The sequence below is a fragment of the Coenobita brevimanus genome, chromosome 25, assembly GCF_032717465.1.
Source record: "Coenobita brevimanus isolate Jiangsu-jjx chromosome 25, ASM3271746v2, whole genome shotgun sequence".
In the NCBI taxonomy this organism is placed as follows: Eukaryota; Metazoa; Arthropoda; class Malacostraca; order Decapoda; family Coenobitidae; genus Coenobita; species Coenobita brevimanus.
In genome coordinates this window covers 6898809-6926325 of record NC_136978.1, presented here as the reverse complement: position 1 = coordinate 6926325, position 27517 = coordinate 6898809, and the positions used below count along the sequence as shown (strand labels likewise).

Genomic DNA, 27517 nt, shown 5'->3' with positions numbered 1-27517 from the left:
AGTTTAAAAAACGCGTTTTCATTTTAACACGAGCAAATATTTAAGGAGATATGTTTAACTAACAAGGGTTTCTCGATTTAACGCGACTTTACACATACTGTACGTGATGATTTCAAATTACCCACGTGCGCCTTGGGCAGTCCCGTGCTGATAGACCGTGTGGCAGTTTATGCATAAATACAATTTTTTATTTGTCTCTTGCTTAAACTGGTTTTATTCGAACTATAATAATCGAAAAGGAAGTTTGGCCCCATTTTGAGCAATTTGGCTCATTTTCAGACAAAATTTGGCCAGGAAAGTGATGGCAGATCTAAACTGTTACAACTTGATGCTGCAGAACAGAAAGAAGAAAACCACTCAGACCAAGATAAAGCAGTTCTTTACGAAGAAGACAGAATACTTAGGGGAGTTATCTTCATCACCAGTAGCAGGGGAGTCAGAGGAAGAGGAAGAGGAAGGACAGCAAAGTGAGGAGGGACAGCAGAGCGAGGAGGGACAACAAATTCAGGATGGGGAGCGGTGGAAGGTGGGGGAGCGGGGTCAGGAGGGACAGCAGCAGACGACAAGTGAAGCATAGACGAAGTGAGCTTCATACACACTTGCCAGGGTTAATTTGTCAACTATCAAGATGAAAAAGGGCTGCTAACCTTTGGCATGTGCTCCTCAACACATAATTCACCAAACTTGATCTCTTGTCAATTCCTTAGACTCATTAACTTTCACATTCTCTTTAATTTTTCTCCCCCACACACACACACACCACATCCATCCACATTATTCTTGGCCTACCATCCCTCCTTCCATTTTCACAGGCATTAACATATACCCTATTCACCAACCTATCTACATCCATATCTCTATCCAACCTACCACCTAAGCACTCTTGCTTCTGACATATATAAACAGATTTTCTTCATCCACATCTTCCATAAATCATACTACTGTATTTTATATCCTAGTCACTCTATGCACTCCACACACATTCCTCAATAATACCATTCCCTCTGATTACACTCTTGACTTCTCAGACTATATCAAAATCTCATAACCATAAATTAATGTGGGCACTGACATAAGTGTGTGTGGTGGTGGGGGCTAGTTCATGTGGTAAATGGAGAGTGAAGTCTGAGGGATGGTTCAGGAAGTTGGAATGTGGCAGGTATTTTGAAACCGGTGATCAGGAATAGGAATGACAGTACTGGAAGGAAGTACAGTACCCTCGCATCCAACACGCGTTTGTCCAGCACAATTCGCGTCCAGCATGGAGCAAAAAATTAGTATGATTTAATATGATTTAAGTACTGTAAAACGGGTGCGTAAGCATAACACTGACGAAGCTCCGAGAAGTGGGCGAAATCCGCAGAGTTCGCCTCTAGCACAATCACCCCTGGTCCAACACGGTCATACTGGACATTCCCATGACGCTGACAGCCAATCAAAACTTCCGATCAAGTAGCCTCCCCTGCCCGCTATCGTGACGAGATCGTGATGTCGCCCAATGAAAAACACTTCTGCTCTCACGTGATGTTTTGTTTAAATTTCTCCCGCCACAGCGCCACTCAGTTGCATAATTCGCATTGGACGGTGCTTTTTTCTCGCTGCATTTTCTGCCCTTGCTACTGCATTTTACCCTGCTCACGATGCCTACGAAGCCTTCTGAGAACCCCAAGAAGCGGCGGCACCTCCCTCAGGCCACCAAGCTAGAATTCATCGAGAGGCAGAAGAAAGGGGAGAGGAATTTCAAAGGATTTATGAGGGAGGCTGAGGAGGAGCAGCACCCATTACCCGCTAGTGACGCCAGCAGCCATCCTCCAGGGACCCAGTAGGACTACCTACAGCCTCGGATATCACCTTCCAATCCCAGCAAGCCCACCAACATTATCCTAAAAGGTTAGTTATCATTCACAGTACAGTATCATTTATTATAATTACAGTAGTACCAAAATATGTATAGGTATATGGTATGTATTTAGGGTGACTTTTCCTAGGGTTGCTGACATAATTCATTTTTCCCCATAAGCTCTGTTGTTTGTCCAACACGTTTTTGGTCCAACACGGGACCCATGCATGACAATATTACCGTGTTGGACGCATGGGTACTGTAAAAAGAATCATTCATGCCAAATTTAATATGTAGTGGTAAAGAAAAATCACACAATGCCAGAAGAAGAAAAGTCATAACTGAGAACAGCAGAGATAAGCTACCTGAAGGGGACCTGTGGTAAAGTCACCTCAGGAGATATTTGGAAAAATCATCGAGTGTAAATGCACAGCAGAGTGAAATCAGGCATGGTAAAAGTGGTATAAAAGATAATGTACTGAAATGGTCTGAACATACGTAACACAAGGAGAAAGAAAGTTAACAGAAAGACTCTACAGAATAAAAAAGGAGGAGAATAAGGTGAGGAAGAATGTAAAAGTGATATACAGGAGTAAAAGTAATACAGTATCTGTAGGAAGGATGCTTTGTGTGGCAGGAGGACTGAGTAGTGGGTAGAAACAAATAGGCTTGGAGGCACTTCCATAACAGTCACCTGAAACAGTTCTGGGACTAGACACTGGGCAACAACTGTGACAAACAGATTATACTTCACATAAGAGTACATTCTTTCCTCTTCTTTCTGCATACAGGTGACTTTACATTTCCTCTTCTGTCTTTCTTTCCTTCATTCTTTCCTCTTCCTTCTGCCTATGGATGACTCTATACTGAGTGACATGCCAAATGGTTTCCTGTACACCAGGAAACCATTTACAGTACTATGCTGGGTGGTAACCATATAACCAGATTATCACGCACGGTGGTTTACTGGATAATTAAAGTGCTCCAATCGGATTGAGCCTGTGTAGGTTTATATCCAAGGGGTGGTTGGGGTTTATTGCTCACATAATGCCATTCAGGGATGAGTAAGACTGATCACTCTCATCTTAAATGTTAGGACCAACTTGCCTTGCCCTGGGCTCCTACACTCCTCATGTAGCAACATAGGATTGGATGATGGATGGATGGATGGATGGATAAGAGTACAGCACTGCGCCAACCCACTCTGCCAGATAACTAATGCTGCGTTTAAAATAGTTATTTCTACATTAGTCTGGCACCATAAGTAATATTTTTCAATAAAATATCTAAATTTTCAGCCAAAGTTTGGTTACCATGTGCCAGTGCCTGGTAACCTTTTAAGGTATACTACAGTAATATGTTTAACTGCTTTGCTAATGTGAAGCTCCATAACCCTACAAACAAAATAAACAATCCACTGTGTTTTCCATACTTATATTCAATTTTCAAAAATCTCAAATGACTTAACTATGATTACGAAAACAAATGTGTAAAAAAAAAAAAAAAAAAAAAAAAAAAAAAGGAACACTGGAAAAATAACAAACGAAAAGCGATGAACTTAATCCATTTCATAAACTTAGCATGTTTGTCCCTCCAGTGTTCAAATCATTCATAAAATCCGAACTAATAATTAAGTGCTAACACAGCCACTTAGTAACATGGAAATGCTAAAATCTTCATATCAGTTTCATTAATATCCATGAGAAGAGTTCTGCAACTTTAAACAATGGAAGTAAAATACAGTACAGTAATCAGACACACTGCATTTTGTTGCTACACATGTTTGTAAAGGTTCAGTGAACTATAATGTACTGGGCATGCATGAGTGAAAGCAAATACTTGTCATTACAAACAAGCCACAGTGCACAACAAACAATTCCCACTCTACAACACTGGCATCATGTGGTGGTATACTAAGACATACCGTAAGACTGGTATTCAGCAACAATGCATTATTATTCACCAGTAGTTTTGCAAAAAATAAAATGAAAAAGAAATAATAACTACAAAAACAGCAGCTGAAACTTAAATAGCTAAACCAAAACAAGCATTAAAAAAAGAAATAAAAAATCTTGTTAAAATTTATAATGCTCATTTATAAAAGAACGCTAACTTCGAATGTTTTCTTAGCCACTTCAGCTCATTTGTAAGCTGATATTAAACCAACAAACTGCATCACCAACAAGGTTCAGTTCATCACTGCTACAACGTAAACCATAATGGAAGTAGCTAATATCTCCATCCACTCCCTTTACACGCTATGGTCATAGACAGCACATGAAAAGATGTGTCTGAACAAGGAAAGTTACAAAGTGTAAATGTATGCTTAAATGAAAACATTAAAGCTTTCTGGGTTGACTAGGGCCTGGTGAATGTATACAGGGCATTCAGAAACTCTCTGACAAAGTTCATTACCATGTTAACTTATTAACAATATAGTTTCCTGCCATATCAGATGCACCTGCTTGATTATAAAATGAGAATTTGAAAAAGCAAGTTTGGTCAAAGTATTTAACACCACAGTTGTATCATGAAATTAGCATCCACAAAATTAGATATTTCTGTTAACATAGCCATAACCTAACCAAATAGTATTGTACTCATCAGAATGATAAATACAAGTTAGTCTGGCAAAGAACATGCACTGGCAATCCTAAAATACTGCCTTAACAGGCAAAAACACTCTTTAAAGATAAGAAAAGTGTAAGAAAATGGAGAACGATTCCATGCCTGATTAAGACATCTGGCAGATAATGCAACTAATTAGAATATTTGGAGATATTTGCCACTGGAGACCATGTACACTACTTGCAAGATGATGCTTAAACATGATTTTTTGTGTTCATTCACTACCAGTTAGCCAAGTAATTTAATTCATCAACAGGAAATCTCTACCAGTTTCATGATCCACGAAGGCATGAACAAATTACCTACAAATCAGAAAATATACACCAAAGAAAGAATAAACATGTGGATAAGTTGCACTGTGTTGTTATTATCTCAATAAACACCACGAACTGCTGAACATGAAGAGATGGACAGCAAACTCACCAGGAAAGACAAGATACTGTACAAACAACACTGTAAATAAGCATTCAAAGGAAGAAAAAACAATGAAGTAATACATACGGCATAGTAAATCTAAGTTTAATGGAATTTGAATGTTCAGTATCTATTACCCATTTATGAAAGGGTAGGGTAATGACATTGTATATCTCATGTGGTGATTTCACAAATACCACCATCTTTCACGGGTGACAAGAACGTAAATGAGCAGCTGTCAAAATTTCCTTACAAATCAAGTCCCTCAGTATAATTAAGCAGTTAGTTATCAACTGCATACATGAGGACTTCCAGAATATTAGGAGAATTATGGCAAAGAAGACAATGTAACAGAGAAGTTAAAAGAAGTTTGAGTATGATTATTAAAAAAAGAAAAAAAATACTGATGTTAAGCATTCATGCAACAAACATGGACATTTCAGAAAACTGCAACAAAAATTCATAATGTACATGTATGGTCGCACAAGAAACTAAACATACGGTAATGCAAGGAGTGACTGAATCATTCTGCAGAATTCATAACATTGCACAGACTGCTTGATCATAAACCCAAAATCTGTATCTTGAATCTTGTGTGCTTGTAACTGAAGAAGCCACAACAGATGTGAGCAATAAATAGATAAAACTTATATAACAAGATGAAAACCTTGGATGAAGAGGAATGATTTCATAATTTCATAAACAATGAACAAAGGAAACACATTTAATCTCTTCATCCAGATAATGAAGGTTCCTATATTATTTTTGTTACTTTCAACAGCCTTGGCTCAGCTTCAGGAGATGCTTTCTGAACTTGAGAGGTTAAACACAGTCTTAATTCACCTCTTCATTATTAAGGATCCATTCTAAGTTTAATCAAATAATCTGAAAGCAACATGAATAAAATACAGTAATCCCTCTAATATCCGGACGCCCAATAACCGAACATCCCCACTAACCGAACCTTATCGTCCTGGGATCAAACATTCCCAAAATGGTCCGAAAATCCAAAAAAATTGGAAAAAAAATCGATTTTTTGCCGTCCGTAATTTGAACTTGCCGCGCGCGCCGCGTGAGAGCATTGTTTTGGTTCGTCATTCCTCCGACGTCCGATAGAGCGCCGCTGCATCCTCCCCACTTCCCGCCTGTCTCTCACCGCGACAAGACCTACGCTCTTCGCCATGGCTTGGGAAAAGTTAATGTGCAACACTTAAATTTAATGGAACATTATTTGGACTAAAGTGAACACTGTGAAAAGAACGGACTTCTGTGTGTTAGTGACTAAGTTCAGTGCAAGACTTCAGGAAGAGTGTAGTGCAAGTGCTTCAGGAAATCGTTCTTACTGTCAGAGTCCGAGAGGAGGCGGTTATTCATCGAGGTGGCCAGGGACTTGCTGTAAGTAGCCAAAATGTTTCATGTTGTACTATTTTCCATACTATATTTACCAGAATGTTTCATATTGTATTTTTTCCCATACTATACTTACCAGAAAGTGTCATACTGTACTTCTTTCCATACTAAACTTACCTCATGCATGTGCAGTAGGAATGTGTTTATCAGAGTTCGGTTAGGTTCGGTTAGGTTAGGTTCGGTTAGAGTCCATAAGTACCAGAATGTTTATTAATGTATGAACATACTTCTAAACCCACATTTTATGTGTCTATTGCATTTATTTCAGTCATTTATGTGCCTTATTGGTGTGATTTGGGTGTTAAATAGGTGCTATGCATGTCCGGAGGGAGTTGTATAGGTGTTTCTCTGTGTTAGGGTCCGTAAGTACAAGTCCATAAGCTGGGGCCCAATATCCGGACAAAACCAATATCCGAACCTACTGATGGCTCTATTGATCCGGATATTGGAGTGATTACTGTATATTGTATAGGCTGTCCTCAGGTTGAAGGAATTAAAACAATCACTCCTATAACACTTGCTATAGCATTAACCCTTTCACTACAATGACATCCTATTCTGCATTATTTTTGCAACATTCAGATAATTTTATTTAACTTGGGAAAAATGTTTCACACTGAACAGGATAATAACGACTATTCCAGTCTGAAAAATCTCTTCAAACCTGAGTGATATTGTCTGTAGAGGGCAAAAGTAAGGTATGACACATCCCTGGGTTGAAGGAGTTAATGGTACACTGGGGAGGGGGGGGGGTTATCAAGGTATGGGAGCAACCTTTTCAAACTTAGAGGTAAGGTGAACCAACAGGATGGAGTAAATACTGTTCATATATGTGCAATTCCCAACAAGGTCCATCTGAACTTCTTGTGAGGTTTAATATACTCTTAAATTAACTTGGTCTAAAACCTCCATCTCTCTATCTTCAATACTCAGCTGTTTTGTGGTAGGTGGAGGTATTCACCATCCACTTACCTGATGTAGTGCTGCTTTGGGTGTCTGCCCTTTCCTCTCTTCTTTCCTCCCTCTTCTGTCTTTCTTTCCTTCATTCTTTCCTCTTCCTTCTGCCTACAAGTGACTTGACACCCCCTCTTCTGTCTTTCTTTCCTTCACTTTTTCCTCTTCCTTCTGCCTATGGGTGACTCAACACTGAGTGACACGCCAAATGATTTCCTGTACACCAGGAAACCATTTACCACACTGGGTGGAAATCATATAACCAAATTATGGCACCTGGTGGTTTAGTGGGTAATTAAGGCACTCCAATCGGATTGAGCCGGTGTAGGTTTATATCAAAGAGGTGGTTGGGGTTTATTGCTCACATACTGCCACTCACAGATGAGTGAGGCTGGTCACTCTCATCTTAAATGTCAGGACCAACTTGCCTAGCCCCGTGCTCCTATGCTCCTCATGAGGCGGCACAGATTTAGATGATGGATGGATGGATGGATAGACAATATTAACATGAGCATGATGACTAATGAGTCATTAAGCAGTGCCACAGAAATAATGAAGAGTAGTAGCACTGTCTTATTTTGCCCATGAGTTAAGTTAGCCACAAAAAGATGAAAAACTGGGTCTACTTAATGTGAAAGTACAGTATAGGGGGTATGACTCTGTTAAAATGCTGGACAAGGTAGAGGCAAAATGAATAAACCTGCAGTCTGGATCACTTTACAGGCCCTAATCAGCTCATAAGGCAAGAAAATTCCAATTTTCCCTTCATGATTTAGCCCCATCACTATAACTACTCTTTATTTCATTCTTACTTCTACCAGATAGTTTTACTCTCGGCTTATACAGGTCATAATGAAGTGAAAGGGTTAATGGAGGCCTGTTAAGCCCTTCACAATATGGATGTCTCACATATTTAATATCATATCCTGAGGTAACTAAAATAAAATTTCATCACACAGAAGACTCTAAAGAAGAAAAAACTGGCAAGTGTTAAAAAAAAAAAAAAAAAAAAAAAAAAAAAATGCCACTCATGCTTAATCACTAATCTCTAAATCTTCAGTACAGTACTGTTTCTTCCATCCACTTACATGCAACTGGAAATTAAGAAATGAATTAACACAGAATCTTAAAACTGAAGACTACCTGTAGCTCACTTTACAGAACAATAAGAGGTACGATGAGAGAAACCATGTAAGTACTGTAAATGTACCGTATACCTAATTTCTTCAATGCTCATACCTCAGATTCAGTCTTGGGTGAGGGTTTGTCGAGTATTTCCATCTCCTTCTCCTGACCAAGCAGTCGTGTGGGGGAATCTCCAGGCTTGACATTGAGGCGGTTGATGGAATTTTTGGCCTTCTCACTGTCACCACCACCACTACTGTTTGAACACTGCTCCTTATTGTCACTCTGTTGATGGGTTGATACAGATACCGTATTAGGAAAGGACATACAAAATATGGTCATGCAAAATCTGGAAAGCTCCTCACTGGTAACACCCTTTCTGCAGTTTTCGGAAATATTTACTGTCATAAAGTAAGCAAAATACTGTATATGCTTCACATACTTCATAAACAGTGGAGTATTAATAACTTTGTAGGTCCTTACTCAAAAACTATGTCAAGATAGGCTTCACATTTATACCAACATCCCAAACCATGGTATCTGAACAATACGAGTACACATGCAGGTGTTAGAAATACAATATAACTTTTGCATCTGTGCTTTACAAACTATGACTTTTACTTCTTTAAAAAAAATAAATAAAATTTAATAACTATCACCATCTCACTTCCTATTACTCTGACGAAGTAGGCAAAATACAGAGACCATCAGCATAACCACAGAATCTCATCTATAAGATGGGGAGCAGTAAGTTCCATAAACATACAACAAGAAAGCACAAAAATAGGAAGACAATAAACAGCATACCTAATGAATGGGCATGCAATCACTCATAATTCGCTTGACCTTCAAAACCATAACTCCATCTCACAAGCATAAACACTTGCACTTTTTTTTTTACTCAGTACATACACCTAAATATGGCTTAATAAAGAGTCATTCAATCAACATTAAGCCGAAAAAGAAGTGTCAAACCCTGGTCATGTGTTTCCTTTACATACATCACCAATATATTTCTGTCACTCAAAAACTTAACTTTTTCAACTTCCAATCTTCACTCTCTCACATACCCATTTACCATATATAGCCACCCACTTTCTTGGGAAACCACACCTTCTCCCACCTTCAGACAATAAAAGGTATGTCCTTTTCACCACACTCTCTACATCCTTTCTCTCTCTTATTAAGCATATACCATCTAGGTACACCCTTCTAATACTGAAATAAAAAAGTAAAACTAATGCCGTGAGGAATGATTTGTTACAACACATGAAGTACAATGATGGAGATCATCAGACTTCAGGTGGAAAAGGTGTGCAACCTAGATATCACTGGCTGAAGAACTGTCCTACATAACCTTGGCAGTTAAAACATCTTAGCCCCTTGTAATAAAATGATGTCTTTTGCATGCCCTTGTTATCACCAGATGATTTAATTTAGTTTAAGGGAGATTTCATACTGTGGAGTAGTTAGACACAACCTTTTATCATCCCATTCACTATGAGAGGTCTGACTTAGGCTGAATAAAACTGTCTAAACAGCAAGGATAAAAGTCATCGCACTGATCTACATACCCCCTCACTCTGCGAGGCATTTGTTTGGCTGAATAAAATTGTCTGGCAGCAGCAAGAGTAAAAGAGAAAAGAAGTCACTGTATTGAAGGGGTAAACCCATAAAAACTGTACATCTCTCACCCTGACTATCCCCCCCAGCCACATTTCAGGTCTGACTTTTCAACTTTTATCATTCATTTATTATCCAGTCCTATGTTGCCCCATGAGAAGCATAGGAGCTCAAGGGTAGCCAAGGTGGTCCTGACATTTAAGATGAGAGTGACTAGCCTCACTCATCCCTGACTGGCATTACGTGAGCAATAAACCCCAACCACCCCTTAGATGTGAACCTTCACCGGCTCAATGCGACTGGAGCGCCATAATTACCCACTAAACCACCAGGAGCCAAAATTTGGTTATACGGTTACCACCCAGTGTAGTAAATGGTTTCCTGGTGTACAGGAAACCATTTGGCTTGTCACTCAACGTAGTCACCCACAGGCAGAAGTAAGAGGAAAGAATGAAGGAAAGAAAGACAGAGGAGGGAGTGTAGAGTCACCTGTACCCAGAAGGACGAGGAAAGAATGAAGGAAACAAAGACAGAAGAGGATGGAAGGAAAGAAGGCTGGAGGAAAGGGCAGACACCTTAGAGCAGCACTACATCGAGTAAAAGGATGGTGAGCGCCCCCACCTACCACAAAGACACCAAGATATATTTTGCCTTGTAGATTTCAAGAGCTTGAATTTACACACCTGAAAATGTATACTTCACTCTCATACGTCAAATGGTTACCGCACTATTGACCGTCAGAGAAACAAAAAAGTCACCCCTCAATTAAGAATGAAAATGGGAAAATTTAGGAAATTCTCCCCAAATAACCTTACAGAATTCACTAAAATCAATATGAATTATGAGTCCAGGCATGAAATAAGTTGAAGGAATAAGCATTAAAAACAAGTTAAAAATTTTTTTGCATGAAATATAAATTTCTATCTATCTATCTTATATATATACTGTATATATATATATATATATATATGGCTAGCTACTAGGAAAAATAAATGTCTGCCACAAGTGGGTGCCCATATAAGAACCAATTCCTGAAAATTCAAGGAATATTAAAAGCACCAAACATCTTCCCAGTATAATAACTGAGACTAGTTAGGAACGATAATGCACTTTAAGAGCATCATCATCATCCTGAGCTCCTTTCTAACCTAAAAACAGGATTTGGGAAGATCAAGAAACAGGAAAAGAGAAAGTATGAGAGCAGAATGCCATGCCAAGTGAAATGGGTCACATAGTCATCCACACACCATTCAAACCACAGGATCCTCGGTTCCTCCTCACACACATTCACCCACAAACCATTCAAACCACCAGATACTTGGTTCCTCTTCACAAGCCTTATCACATGTACACACTTTTTGTATTTTTGTAAGTTTGCTTTTCATGCCAGGCAACTGCCTCATTACATAATCACTTGAGTAATCTTCAAAACAAGCACAAATTCATATGCAACCAAACCATCATCAACACCTTCAAGACAAAAACAGATCCATAAGCAAAATCTGACAGTAACCGACATTATCGTCATATCTAAATACTTGTACACATAAATATTTGCCATATCATGCCACTTACATAACCACCAAATTCCTGAAAACTCAAGAAACAGTAAGAGTATCAAACAAGCTTCCAGTATTGGAAAGATGCTGTAAGGTCATTGTCATCATCTTGAATTCCCTCCCTGCCAAAGATGAGGTGAGGTAGAGGTCAGAAAACACAGAAAGGAAAGGCATGAAAGTGGGAGTACTTGCATCCACAAAAACTCTTTAAGCAACTGACCATGTTTTTCACGTTACATCCCCACAGCTTTTGGAGAGCCTGGAACTTTGTGTCAAGATTGGTGGAGGTCTTGAGGTCCTTATCCGTAGTGCTGGTCATCCGCACCTGCGACATCTCAATACAGAGCAATATGTTATGTCAAACCACTAAGCTAACATCCATATATGGATGCAATAAGACCACTTGTCACTGTGAAGTTGTTAGAGTTAATAGGAAAAAGAATCTTCAAACAAAATTAAAAACTTTAAAAAGTTACATGAATCTATGACTTTAAACACACACACATGGTACCAATATGATATATCTCTGTACAAAACACACCATGTTATGAAAATAAAAAGAACAATATAGTAGCATACTGTATACAAGATAACTGTAATTCAGATAACTCCCAATATTCACTGTAAAATGTGAGGTTCAGATCCAGTTCAGACAAAATTCTCCACATTACAATGATGTATACATGTACAGCATATATAGTGGCAGGTGGGGGTGCTCACCATCCACTCACTCGTTGTAGTCCTGCTCTCGGATGCCTGCCCTTTCCTCTCTTCATTTCTTCTTTCCTTCCTTCCTCTCTTCTATTTCTTTCCTTTATTCTTTCCTCTTTCTTCTCCCTATGGGTGTCTCTGCAATGAGTGACAAGCCAAATGTTTTCCTGTACACCAGTAAACCATTTACTACCATAAGTTGGGTGGTAGCCATATAACCAAATTATGGCTCCTGGTGGTTTAGTGGGTAGTTAAGGTGCTCCAATCGGATGAAGCTTGTGCAGGTTTTATATCGAAGGGGTGGTTGGGGTTTATTGCTCACATAATGCCACTCAGGAATGAATGAGGCTGGTCACTCTCATCTTAAAATTAAGGACCAACTTGCCTAGTCCAGGGCTCCTACGCTCCTCATGGCGCGTCATAGAATATATCTACATGTATATATCCATCCATCCATCATCCAATCCTACGTTGCCCCATGAGGAGGGTACGAGCCCGGGGCTAAGCAAGTTGGTCCTGACATTTAAGCGGCCAGCCTCACTCATCCCTGAGTGGCATTACGAGAGCAATAAACCTCAACCACCTCTTCAATATAAACCTTCACTGGTCAATCCGACTGAGGTGCCATAATTACCCACTAAACCACCGGGCGCCATAATTACCCACTAAACCACCTGGCGCCATAATTTGGTTATATGGTTACCACCCAGCATAGTAAATGGTTTCCTGGTGTACAGGAAACCATTCGGCTTATCACTCAGTGTAGTCACCTGTAGGCAAAAGGAAGAGGAAAAAATGAAGGAAAGAAAGACAAAAGAGGGAGTCTAAAGTCACCTGTAGGCAGAAGGATGAGGAAAGAATGAAGTAAAGAAAGACTGAAGAGGAAGGAAGGAATGGAGGGAGGAGAGGAATGGGCAGACACCCGAGAGCAGCATTACATCGAGTGAGTGGATGGTGAGCACCCCGACCTACCACATACATATCTATATATATATACACCGCTTGCGGGATACATGCTATCACCATGAGTGATGTATGTCAACGATATGAAATGAAACAATCGTTTCATTTCATATCGTTTTTGAAGACTCCAACATCCTTGCATGCTTCTGCCTTGGTCACCTAATGGCAGCTCTCCATGCTGCTCAATTTCTGGCAGCTTCCCTATTCAGTCCCTTATCCGGGGGATCACACTCAATGACCTCGTCCCAAGTCTTTTTTTAGTCTACCTCTCACAACCCAACCCTGAACACTAACACTTCTCACTTTCTGCACCCAATTATCATCTCCCATCATCTCCACATGCCCAAACCATATCAATCTACCTCTCATCATCACAACACCAATACACTCCAATCTCATCCTACCCCTCAACTCTCCCGTTGTAAACCGAGCCCCCCTAGGCCTCACACTCAGGGACGCACCGCACATCCACCTAATCATTGTCATTTCTGCATGTTTGAGCCTGCAAATATCTTCTTCCATTACTGCCCAGGTCTCACAACCATACTACAAAGATTCCTTAGCATAAGGGAGAGCCCTCTCAATTGTAAAACAAAGACTTGCTTTAATCCTACAGACCCTCTTTAAAACAATTTCAATAATTTTTTATCTAACATCACACTGTTTCATTGATTATATTCTTTATGCAGATGGTTGGCTGTACTGTAATTTCTATGTTATCATTTTTATGGAACTGAACTTCAGCAGGAAATACTGGTGCAGATAAGTTTAGCTAATAGCATGGTAGATGTACAGTAGAGGCATGTCACCATGCATGCTGTCACCCACACTGACAACTTATACCAAACGAATATAAGGTTCACACTTTTTATCAGGAATACAAGATGAACCAGTTTGGGAGGTTAAAATGTAAACTTTAAAGACTTTCTTGTATACCATCATAAATGCTACTTTGTATTCAATTCAAAAGTTGTATTAGCACAAAAAATATCAATGTACAAATCTCATAAATAACATGCAAATTATGAATAGCATTTTGCATTCATGTACTGGCCAGAAAACTATAATAATTACAATCATCACTGTAATCTCTTCACCACTATACCTCCATTGGCCTGTAGTCAGGTCGTGTCTCCCTAGAAAGGAAGGCATACTTCTTGTCTGCATTTTTATCAGAGGATGATTCTGAGGGCCTTAGTGGCAGTGGGCGGTGAGTTTTGATGGTCATGCCTGAGAAAAATTATCAGTTAATATTTTTTATACTGACATCACCATCCATCAACATCACACATTTCAGCTCTCTTCTCCTCAACAGTCTATTTTAAATAATACACAGTAACATTCATTTGTAGGATATCTAAATTTTGACAATACCAACACTTTTGCTTAATAAACATGTAAGAGAACATTAACATGCCATACACACAAACAAGCTGGTAATGAAAAGGTGCTACGGAGCCTTCTCGACCAATGAAAATATGAGATCAAGTCTTCCTGCATCACCTGTTTTCATTGACATGAGCACTGGCCCTCTGTTGGTACCAGCCATCCACTCTTCCGCTGAGAGTGCTGGCGTGGGGGAGGCAGTGTCGGGGTACAGGTCGGGCTGGAACTGGTCACTCTGCCATACATAGAAGGTCAGGTGTAATACCCATTCAATAGTGATTTCTCTTTATATTTAAATACTGCTGCTATTTAACCGTTTAAGTTCAGGAGATCTCCCTACTACTGTGGTGAAGGAGTTAATGAAGGCTATATCTAATCCTTCCCATTCACTCTTTCCTAAACAGAATAAAATCACTTGCCATTAACAAGCATAAAATGGAAATTATGTCACCATATGGAAGGTGCTGCACTTTAGCCAGCAATAAAAAAAAGAGTTGTGTTCAGCAACATGTACACCTAACTAAAACTATACTATGCCCTTGGAGATTAACAGATACATATACAACCAAGTTCTTGAGACATGGACAGATCTATTATGCTAAACCTTGTGCTACCTAACAACTGTGTGATTTCAAGTACTGTACTCAAGAATATCGAGGGTCACTGCACCTGCATCTCAAGGTGCCCTATCTATCACAATAATTCATCAATGTTTCAAAATTTTAATACTCTTAGAATTAAACATGCAAAAGTGCTGCTTAACTTTTACTTAGGAAAAGTTTTGCATCAAATTCAGAAATGCCAAAGCAGAGTTTTCTTAATTTCCCTCAAATATTTCTAGTCAGTTTACTTGAGTCTCTCCTATGCAGGAATGCATCCCTTGAAAAAGTATGTGATAATATCTTAGGTGCAAAACAGTGCTCATGAAAAATATACAGCATCTGTTATTTTTGGTCATTCTGCACACTACTGATGTGAACAAAAGCTCTGTACATAATCAGAGGCAACCCCTAGAGTGCTAAAAGCAGTAAGGGGTGTGCAGTAACTATTCTGAAGGATATCCTGAAATGAAGTGATCCATATAGCAAGTTATACACAAAGCAGTGTTGCTGCACTAACATGTGAGAGATGAATTAGAAAGGAGAATCAGTGAAGGTTCTTCCACAATACAACATTAACCCCTTCAGTGAAGACATTTTTCCTCTGTTCTCTTGCTAATGCCAGTTGTTTTATTCATCTCCGGAGATTTTTCACCATGAAGGGGTTAAAAGTTAATTAGGCTTTGAGCATAATGGAAAAAGGATAGGAGGTGAAAACAGTTTCACCAATAATTCCACCATATATGCAGGTGATACTATACTAAATAACTGAAAAAAAAAAAAAAAAAAAAAAAAAAAAAATCTAAACAAATGACCAAAATACATGCTATTATGCTACATCTATCTATTACATTATGTCCAATCCCAAAGTTCTTTCAGGGTGGCCATGTCAAAACTGCCTCCAAGCCTGTTCAACACTACTCAATCCTGCCACATCAAGCTTCCCATCCTTAAGTACTCCCCGACTAAGTCCCATCCACCTCGTTCCTGGTCTTCCCCTCATACTGTCATCAGCTTTGTTTTTGTACTGTTGTGGAACTATGTATTTATGCACTAGGTTGGAGCTCATTGCGGCATCTGGTAACCCTGTTGAATAAACAAAGAGTTTGTAATTTTCTTAATGCATGAGTCAGCCAATGTTGCCACCAAGTAACAAACAAGATACAGCTACTGGTTGACAAGAATGATCTGCCTGTTTTCATCTGCATTATTGTTCTGTCTCCTCATATACTACACATCACAATGTGATGTAATATCCTATCAGACCCTGATCTTATAGTTATGATGACTAAATATGTCTCACAACCAGAGTGTTCACAGCATTTAGACTGCTTGATGCTCAGACTTCACAGGAACAACATACTTTAGTTTTCATGTGCAGAAAGCTTACATCAACTGTGTCAAACTGGTTCTGGACCCCTTGCACGACAATTGTGCATCACCAAATTGAACAAATAACCTTTTGGGAAAAATAATAAACTTTTGGGAAAAATTCTACTTGTTCTGCAATCCATCACTAGCTGCTCTTATACCACTTTTTACACCCTTTCCTATCTAACCCTCAACTAGAGTTCCAACACTTGTGGGCATTTAGTAAACAGTATAATACAAGTTCACATAATTTAAGTTGTACTACAGCATAGATACAGAGCAGAGGTGAGTGTTGGGAGCAGAATGGTGAAGAGGGTAATTGGTTTTGTGAGGCTTGCTTGAGCCTGGGTGATGAGACAATGTGATGCAATGTCTGCTTCTTTTCAATGGCACCTCTATCTGCATTCTTCTTTTCTTTGCCGACACTCAATTATTCTCTGCTTGGACATGTAGTTTCTCTTTGTCACCTCAGAACTCAAAAAACGTTATCAGTAAGAACTGCAATACACAGATCATACTGAGGACAAATATGGTGATGTAAAGCTTTGTGTTTGGGTGGGCTATTCTTGTTCTGGGGTAAGATGGCTGGATATCTGTTACTGTTCACATACAATACATCACTAAATTTTAGTCCCTATGAAAGCTCAAAAAATAATAATTAATTATCGTCCAGAATAGAAATACAGTACCCAGATCATACAGAGGAAAATTATGGAACACTCTAACTCAGGGTAATGTCTGTTTCTGTGTGGGCTATAGCGAAGTTCCCGACCAGCGATCAGCTAATGGTTGCTTCCTGCTCAACATCTCATTAAAAAAAAAAAAAGGGGGGGGCAAGCCTCCCAATCTGTTTATTATTTAAGGAGACTTACAGGTTTATCTATTTATGGATTTTTATTGATGTATGATGAGTATAGTATATCTTTGAAAAATCCTGAAACTGAAAGACTGTTTTTGGGCAGAGGCTGATACCACTGTGTTTCTGCTTTTGTTAACCATTGCACACCTGTACAGTATTATTTACACATTAACCAAAACAAAGGTAGGCAACTCAACTGGGGCCTAGTGTGGTTGATAAGCTCATCATACTTTCCACGTCAAATGTTAATTCTGCACAATCCAACCATGTGTCTGATGCAAGAAAGTAATTACAAGATGAAGTATGGCCATTTTGTGATTGACACAAAGACAATCATGAAAGTGGAGCATAATGATAATATGAGCCCACTGTATCAGATACAAAAACAATTTTTTCGAGTAATATCTGTCAAAAATATAATGTACTGAGGAATGTATGTGGAGTACAGAGAGTGGATAGGATATGAAATAATGTGATTTGTGAAAGATGTTGAGTGAGGAAGTCTGTGGACACCAGATTCGAAGAGTGTGTATTGAGATGGTATGGTCATGTGGAGAGAATGGATAACAATAGAGTGGTGAAAAAGGTATATCTGAGCGAAACTGAAGGAGGAAGGAGGCAAGGTTGGCCAAGGAGAAAGTGGAAGGCTATGGTGGATGAGTGTGTGAGGAAGAGAGGTAAGGAAGTTGGTGAGGCTAGGGGACTGACAACAGATTGAACTGGCTGGATGAATGTTGTGAGAGAATGCGCACAATCATGGATTTGGCACCCCTTTCTAACGTGAGTGCGTCCGGATTGACTTCATCGAATACAAATATGTGAAGCTACAGAATGTGGTGAATGTTTGTGGTGTATCAGATAGAGCCAGGATTCCAGGGACTTGAATGATGAGTGAATGGATGCGTGGCCCATTGGATTGGGCAAACTTGGGCTGTCTGGACACGCTACTCCTCACCCTGCCCTTGGGTGGAAAAGGAGATCTGGATGATGATGATGATGATGATGAATATACTGATAATTTGTCTTGGAAGTCCAATATTCATCAGCTCTACCAAAATCAATAAAAGCACTCCGATGAGGTGGCTGGGTCATGTAAACAATCAAAATATAATACAAATATAAAAATTCATAACGGAAACTGGCAAGTGGAACAAACAATAAATACAGTTGAATATATTAAAATATAAACACACCAAAAGAGGATCTAAACCACGTATCTTCAATCCTCCGAGTTTAAATCTCTCTCTCCACCCCACCCCCATCTCCATCCTTCCTATACAGAATTTCTCTATTTCCTGTTTCCTAGACATCAAACTAGTCCTCATCCCTCTCCTCAGTGCATGCCTCAATATCCAAAGAGTTACAGCACTTGGTTGTTCAGCCACCATGTTTCTTCTACTCTCTCTAAATAATCCTCAAGACCCTATTTAGTTTATAAGCATTCAGGGTCTGCAATTACAGTGGATGTAACTTTAAGGCAATTGTAATATGAATTACCATATAGAAATATAAAATAACAGTAAATAAGATACAAGCACAAAAATCTTACTGATAAGTTTATGTAATATTACTATGTACCATAGTTGGGAGCTGTATGTAACAAGAAAATGAAACATAGTAGTGTATGTTGTTCAGAGACTGACCTTCCTGGGTACTATCATAGAGATGGGTTCACAGATGGCTTTGGTGGCATACAGCTTGTAAAAACGGAATATCTCACACTGAGATACTTTGCACCCTCGCTTTGGCATCACACCAAAGCCTCGCTGTTAAGAATTGTAAACAACATAATCTTATTAACCCTATATTAGAAATATGCTAATTTACTTATCTAACTCTGGACACTACCCTGCAAGTTCATGTACAAAATGTAAAACAGCAGTCCACCTGCAAAACCTTTATGTTCCACACACCATGTGCATCAAGAATTAAAAAGCTTCCTAAAACATAGTGCAAAAACAGATTTTTAGTTCCTTTTAAGCTAAAATTTATGGCTTATTGCTAAAGGCAGATGTTAATTAGGTTATTGGTACTTGAATTAATAGGCTGTCAATAAGTCTCGATCAGAATTAATATACAGTGATCCCTTGGTTATCATGCATAATTGGTATTACGCCTTATGCATGATAACAAAGGCACAGAACCAATGAGATTCATCTTAGTTGGTACCAGGCATTCAAAGTGTATGCCTATATTTTCCTATTTACAATAATTCTGATCCACTAAATACATATCTACTGTTATTGTAAATATCAGCAACACACATAGGAATGGTTAGGTTAATAGAAAGTGATGAAAAAGGCATTTAAGAATTAAACACGTACCAAGGAAAGACAATAGATGGGCTTGAGGAATGGGGTTCTGGGGCTAGGGGGTGGTGGTTTAGTGATCTCCATCACCTGGGATAAACTCCACAAGTAGGGCCTCATCTCTGAATCCCTCAAAGCCATGAGAAACCACAAACACTGTACCATTATTGCAGGCAGAAATTCTCCAAGATGAGCAATAATGATATTATTTTGCCAAAACATGCGCGATGATGACAGGAGTGCAAATTTTCATTTTGCAGTGATAACAAAAACCACTCAGGGATGAGTGAGGCTGGTCACTGTCATCTTAAATGTCAGGACCAACTGCCTAGCCCCTGGCTCCTACGCTCCTCATGGGGCAACATAGGATTGGATGATGGATGGATGGAACAAAAACCACCATAACAAAGTGCACAATAACCAAGGGATTACTGTACTTTCTGTGAAGTGTGTCCACAACTGCTTGGCCCATGATAAACACACTAAAATAATGAAAGTCGTTCTCCCTTTCTTTACTACAAGGTTTCTATTTCACTTAGATATAATCTATCACCATTTTACTTAGAGGCAGCCTGCAGTCCTAATGGACCCAGGATCGAATCCCAGCTGCAGCAGGGGACAGTTTAAGGATTTGGGTGTCATAAGAGCACAGTTTACTGAACTACCAGAAGACCTGCCGACATGTCGTAACATTACCCCACTAATACCAGAACACCAGTCCTGTATCAGACAACCCTAGCATGTACTCAATATGGACGGTGGGTGTTAGTGCCGAAGTGGTGAAATGTGGAAGTGCGTTGGAGAACTACTGAACCTTGGGATATGAAGCCTCTGTCCAGAGTCAAACACATTAAAAAAAAAATAAAAAATAAAATATAAAAAAGTTATTCATACCTGCAAAACCCATACATTAATATAACAGCAATTCTACTACGAAGTTTCACTGGTTCCATTTTTCAATACCTCATTTAGTTTCTAAAAGCATTACAGGTAGTCATCATCATCATCATCTAATCCTGTGTTGCCCCACGAGGAGCACAGAAGCCCAGGGCTAGGCAAGTTGGTCCTGACATTTAAGTTGAGAGTGACCAGTCTCACTCATCCCTGAGTAGCATTGCGTGAGCAGTAAGCCCCGGCCACCCCTTGGATAGAAACCTGCACAGGTTCAGTCCAATTGGAGTGCCTTAATTGCCCACTGAACCACCAGGTGCCATAATTTGGTTATATGGTTACCACCTAGCATAGTAAATGGTTTCCTGGTGTACAGGAAACCATTTGGCTTGTCACTCGGTGTAGAGTCACCCGTAGCAGAAGGAAGAGGAAAGAATGAAGGAAAGAAAGACAAAAGAGGAAACGTAAAGTCACCCATGGGCAGAAGGAAGAGGAAAGAATGAGGGAAGTAAAGACAGAAGAGGAAGGAAGGAAGGAAGAGAAGAAAGGGCAAGTCACCTGAGAGCAGCACTACATCAAGTGAGTGGATGGTGAGTGCCCCCACCTACCACAAGGTAGTCATTGCTTAAAAGTTGATGAATGTGAAGTTGTTTCATTAGTAAGCTGCACAGAATTACCACCCATTTCACTAAAGATATCCCATCAAGAATAATCCAGAAGAAGATACTGTACATCACTTATACAAGCTGCTTCACATATTCACTAAGCCCAGGGGCATGTTTTGCCTTTGTTCTTGCCATCTGAAAATTCTCTTCAACTTGAGGAAGGATTTTTCATATTCATGGGGTAAGATACAGTTTTAATAAACCCCTTCAATATGAGGGGCCTTCCTTCAATTAAATTAGACTGTCTGGTAGCAGCATGAACAAACTAGCTAAATAGGGTTGCCATCTGGATTCAAGGGATCAAGCAGTAACTTACCAAAACACTTCCTAGATTTTATGCAAGGAGTGACTTTAACAGTAGATTTTGTTATACCAATATGTACTTCAATATACTGACCTGTGGCTCGCCTGAGATATACTGGTTGAGGTAGTGGCAGTAAGGTGGGCTGTCAGTAATCTCATAATATCTAATGTTGCCATCACCCTGTTGGTACCAATGACATGATTAGAAAATATGCAAAGACAATGATACAACTGCAAACTGGTACCACACTGCATGAAAATACTGCCAAAGCAGCATTATATATATCCATTTCTCTCATAACAGTACAGTAAGTTCTCTATATACCAGAATAATGCATATGTGGTTGATTAAGCTATTTGAGAATTCTTATAACCACTGAAATTTTTTACACCTAAATTAGTTTCACATTTAGGGGGGAGGGGGGATACAACCAAACAGGACATTTGCCAAGCAAACATTACTGGTGAGATTAGGAAAAAAAAAAAAAAAATCATCACTACCTGTGAATGGGGTTTCCTAGAAGCTGCCAGCTTGTTTCATTTAAACAGGTAAGTAGAATGACTGATTTATTTATGTATGATTTTTTACTTATGCATGGAAAATATTTCCATGAAAATTCATATGCAAAAAAAGAACAATTTTTCCCCAAACTCCTGCCGTACAGACATTCCATCTAATGCACATGCCACAGCCTAAGGGTTAAATGGCTACTCAATATAGTATTCTTCTGGTACAGAATGCATAGGTCTGAGTGTGTGTACAACATATAAACTTTTTCCACACTGATAATAAACCCAGTACTGTACAGAAATATACCTGACAATGTGTCTATCACTGACTCAGTATAATGAATACTATGTATTACTATAGCAGTAAACAGACTGACTGATATTGTAGGGAATTATTCACCACCATACACATCATGTAAAGGTGGCATCTGGAATTTTCAGATAAAGAAAAGCTTGCTGATGGCATACACATAAAACATACACATCACCATCCTACAAGGGCTCTGTTTCCTTGATGATTTATACGTAACACTGAGAGTCATGCCTGTGTGTGTACTAAAGTCACCGATCACTGAAATACCTCAACTTTTGTACTACATAATGCTTCACCATTCCTAGAATGTTTGTGCATAAAATTAGTCTTTGAAATACATATATAAATATATATATATATATATATATATATATATGTATACAGTACATCCCCACAGTACGCGGGTTCCGAGTACGCGATCCCCCTTGTACGCAAGAACCTATTTTTTTTCTTTTTTTTTTTCTTTTTTTATTTTTTAGTGTATTTCTTATTAATACATGAATTGAACTCCTTGTAAGCGAGATGGGGGGCGAAGAGTGGCCCAAATCCAGGGTTATCCCAAGTACACAACATTGTCCCCCTAAGAAGCGATAACAATTATAGTTACTTACGCTCCGCCCACCTTGTGACGTCGATGCTGCTCACTCATCACGTGATGCCCATATGCGCCGCTTGGAGGGTGGTAAGGTGACAGTCCCAGCAGAGGAAACACACGCGCACAGAGGGTACACTTGCTGTTCCAGGTACGTCCCTGTGTACTCTGAGGCTATTTTTTCCGTGAGCCAGGATGTCTGCCCCCTCCTCCAGGAAGAAGAAGTGCATCACCCATGCCATGAAGATGCAAGTCATTAGGATGAAGGAGAGTGGGAAGGGTAACACGACCTTTGGCAAGGAACTAGGCTTGGCAGAATTGTCCGTGCGAACTATATGGGCTAACAGGGAGGCCATAAAGAAGACTGTGAAGACATATGGGATGGCAGCATTGGACGGGAGAAGCAGGCTGACCAACCAGGCTATAATTCTTATGGAGGGGTACCTGGCTACATTTATCCTGAGGAAGGAGAAGGAAGGAATTCCACTAAATGGGCACTACATCAGGGACCAGGCCAAGATTTTCTACAAAGCTGCAGCTCTGAAGCTTGCTGTAAAGAAACCATTTAAAGCTTTCGTGGGATGGCTTTGCCGCTTTCTGAATAGGAAGGAGCTACGTCACATTCACCTCACGAGGAAGCGTGCATCAGCGGATGAAATGGCGGCCAGGGATTATCCAGCCATCCTAAAGGGGATAACTGAAGAGGGCGACTACAGCAGGGACCAAATTTATAACACTGATGAAACAGCCCTATACTACAAGGCTATGCCGAAGTGTACTTATATTAGCAAGCAGCAGCGCCAGGCCCAAGGCAGAAAAATTGACAAGAGCAGGATAACAGTCATGTCTGCCGTGAACTTATTAGGCTCACACAAGATGCGGCCTGTTGTGGCGCATACTGCTGCACACCTCAGATGTTACAAGAATCTGCGCAGCATGGATGACAGCAGGGTATACTGGTACAGCAACTCCAATGGCTGGATGCCAAGTAGCATCATTTCCAAGTGCCTGTTGCGGCATTTCATCCCTGATGCCAAGGCAGGCAAAACCGGGAACTTGGCATCCCCTTCAAGGTGCTTCTCATCCTTGATAATGCCCCAAGTCATCCAACCTGGCTAGCAGATCTCAGAATGGAATGCAAGATTGTTTTTCTGTCCCCAAAAACGACCTCTCTCATCCAACCGCTAGACCAGGAGTTGACTGCAACGGTCAAGCAGCTATACCACCAACGCCTCTACGATCACCTCCGCAGCAAGACCGACAGCTGTGAGGAACTGCAGGGAATTCTTGACTTGAACACAGTTGGAAGTGATGTCATGGACGCCGAGGATGGTTTGGACTCACCATCCGCCTCACCTGCTTCATCCTCACCACGCACAGCACCCACGCAACCAACTTCAACTCCTGAGAAGACTATTATGGCTTTTTGGCGGTCATTTAACCTCAAGGATGCCATCACTCTCTTGTTGTCCTCTTGGCCAGATATAACCACTGCAACAATTAACTATGCTTGGCGCCTCCTCGTACCGCACCTGTGTGAAATCGCACCGGGAAGAGGCTTTCAGTCCCTGGCCGCTGCTGAGGCAGCCACTCTCACAAGTGCACAAGCTGTGCCCGGGTTTCAGACCATCTCACTGGAAGAGATCAGGGGTTTACATTCGGCAGCAGCAGAGAAGGATCCCCAGGAAATCATACAGCAAGTGGTAGAGGCCAAGGCCAATGCAGAGCAGGAGATCGCAGCAGAAAAGCCAGCAACACCAGTGAAGGAGAATGATGATTTGTCCATGATGGAGATCAGCCGGGTACTATGTGCCCTTGATAAATTCAAGGAAGAATTCAAGGACATTGAACGTTCTCTGTTGCGAATGGAGGAGGTGATGTCTTCACATGACAAAACATTCCGCTACTACACCGACAAGTACAACCAGGAAGTAAACAGACGGAGGCAAACACTCATCATCCATTAACTTCGGCTTGAACAAAGTAAGGAAGCACTCCTTTCAACATCAGAAGAGCCATATCTTGAGGAGGATCAAGAGACTGATTCGATGTCAGAGGTGTCAGAAATAGACTTTGAAGGGTTTATGAACGAAGTGAGTGCATTAACTAGTGAAAGTGTCGAAAGTGCTGGTGACGAAAGTGGTGAGGAAGGTGGTGTGGTGGGCGATGCAGGAGATGCATGCTACATGCCTCATCCTGCCTCGGATCCTCTTCTTACCTCCATCACGCCTGTTGTCCTCTTGGGTAAAGGTGAGCAGCCATATTCTTGTTGGTTTAGTTAAGCCATATCCATGTTGATTTACCTAGTAAAGCCATAATCTCGTTGGTTTATCTTAGGTAATATGTCTTAGATAGTTTCCCTGTACAGTACAATACTTAGGTACGAAAGGTGTCTCAAGGCTTGCCCATGAAGGGGGGTGCTGCCCATATGTAATTTTTCCTATAAATTTATGTATTCACAGTACGCGAATTCCTAGTACGCGATGTCCTCTGCTGCCCATATACTCGCGTACTAGGGGGATGTACTGTATATATATACTGGTACATTATGTATATAATACTGTATGTATAATATACATATATATATACAAAATATGTATAATATACATCCATTCATCATCCAATCCTATATTGCCCCATGAGGGGCGTAGGAGCCCAGGGCTAGGCAGTTGGTCCCGACATTTAAGATGAGAGTGACCAGCCTCGCTCATCCCTGAGTGGCATTAATAAGCAATCAACCCCAACCACCCCTTGGATATAAACCTTCACTGGCTCAATCCAACTGGAGCGCAATAATTACCCACTAAACCACCAGGCGCCAAAATTTGGTTATATGGTTACCACCCAGCATAGTAAATGGTTTCCTGGTGCACAGGAAACCATTTGGCTTGTCACTCAGTGTAGAGCCACCCACAGGCTGAAGGAAGTGGAAAGAATGAAGGAAAGAGACAGAAGAGGGAGTGTAAAGTCACCCGTAGGCAGAAGGACAAGGAAAGAATGAAGGAAAGAAAGACAGAATAATATACATATATATATATATATATATATATATATCTCATCTCATTTCATCAGCTGTTTGTGTGTCCACTGCAGGACCAGCCTATCCCGACCGAAATGGGGGCGATACAGCCATTGTATTTCTACCAAGTGGCTTAGGCTGTCTCGTAGAGATTGTATGTAGGGTGAGAAGTGCTTGTACGTGTAATTGTAGTGTTGCAGTGGCTTTGGATGTGTGTGTAATCTGTGAACCAAGCGTAATCGGTCCGCGCAAGCCAACTGGGTGCAGGCATACTTTAGAGTATGCAGCACTGGTTCAACCACAGCACCCCTTGTGTCCGCCAATGCAGTACGTGACCTGAAGAACGCTCCCAAAGTTTATTACCCTGGCGGGGCTTGAACCCTCGTTCTTCAGTGTACGAAAAGTCGAAAACGCACACTTTACCACTGTACCACACAGGCTCCACATACAAATATATATATAAATATATATATATACATACATACTGTATATCCCTCCATCCATCCATAAGCCAATCCTATGCTTCCCCATGAGCAGCGTAAGAACCACGCTAGGCAAGATGGTCCCGATATTTAAGATGAGAATGACCAGCCTCACTCATCCCTGCATGGCATTACATGAGCAATAAACCCCAACCCCCCCTTGGATATAACCCTTCACCAGTTCAATCCGATTGGAGCACTGTAATTACCCACTAAACCACCAGGCGCCAAAATTTAGCTATATGGTAACCACCCAGCGTAGTAAATGGTTTCCTGTACACCAGGAAACCATTTGGCTTGTCACTCAGTGTAGAGTCACCCAAAGGCAGAAGGAGGAGGAAAGAATGAAGAAAAGTACGACAGAAGAGGAAGCGTAAAGTCATTTGTAGGCAGGACAAGGAAAGAAAGATAGAAGAGGATGGATGGATGGAAGGATGGAGGAGAGGAAAGAGCAGACACCCAAGAGCAGCACTACATCGAGTGAGTGGATGGTGAGTGCCCCCACCTACCACACCTGCGGATATTTAAAACTATTTATGTTATATCCACCCGCAGATATTTAAAACCGTTTATGTTAAAAACACAGATGTTAAGGGATGACTGTGTGTGTATATATATACAGTAACCTCGCGTCCAACACGCGTTAGTCCAGCACGATTCAGGTCCAGCACAGAGAGCAATTAATTAGTATTATTTAATACGATTTAATTACTGCAACACGAGTGTGTTAGCATAACACGCACAGAGCTCCGAGAAGTGGGCGAAAGCCGCAGAGTTCACTCTAGCACGATCACCCCCGGTCCAACACGGTCATACTGGACATTCCCATGATGATGATAGCCAATGAAAACTTCTGATCAAGTAGCCTTCCCCGCCCGCTATCGTGAAGTGATCGTGATGCCACCCAATTATAAACGCTTCTAGTGTCATGTGATGTTTTGTTTAAATTTCTCCCGCCACAGAGCCACTCAGTCAAATAATTGCATTGGAA

At 40.4% G+C, this 27517-nt stretch overlaps 1 protein-coding gene across 2 annotated transcripts in view; it reads right to left on the bottom strand.

Annotated features, from left to right (window-relative positions):
• Window positions 1-27517, bottom strand: part of LOC145393766 (coronin-1A-like) — a 61019-nt gene that overhangs the window by 12525 nt on the left and 20977 nt on the right. The window contains exons 7-12 of one of the 2 annotated variants that reach the window (XM_080267814.1): window positions 21705-21791; window positions 19086-19208; window positions 14731-14848; window positions 14333-14457; window positions 11774-11887; window positions 8486-8656 (exon numbers count right to left, since the gene is read on the bottom strand). In XM_080267814.1, the coding sequence (XP_080123940.1) occupies window positions 8486-8656; window positions 11774-11887; window positions 14333-14457; window positions 14731-14848; window positions 19086-19208; window positions 21705-21791 (738 nt within the window). The remainder of the gene's footprint in view (window positions 1-8485; window positions 8657-11773; window positions 11888-14332; window positions 14458-14730; window positions 14849-19085; window positions 19209-21704; window positions 21792-27517) is intronic. The other variant, XM_080267815.1, reaches the window with a different exon arrangement.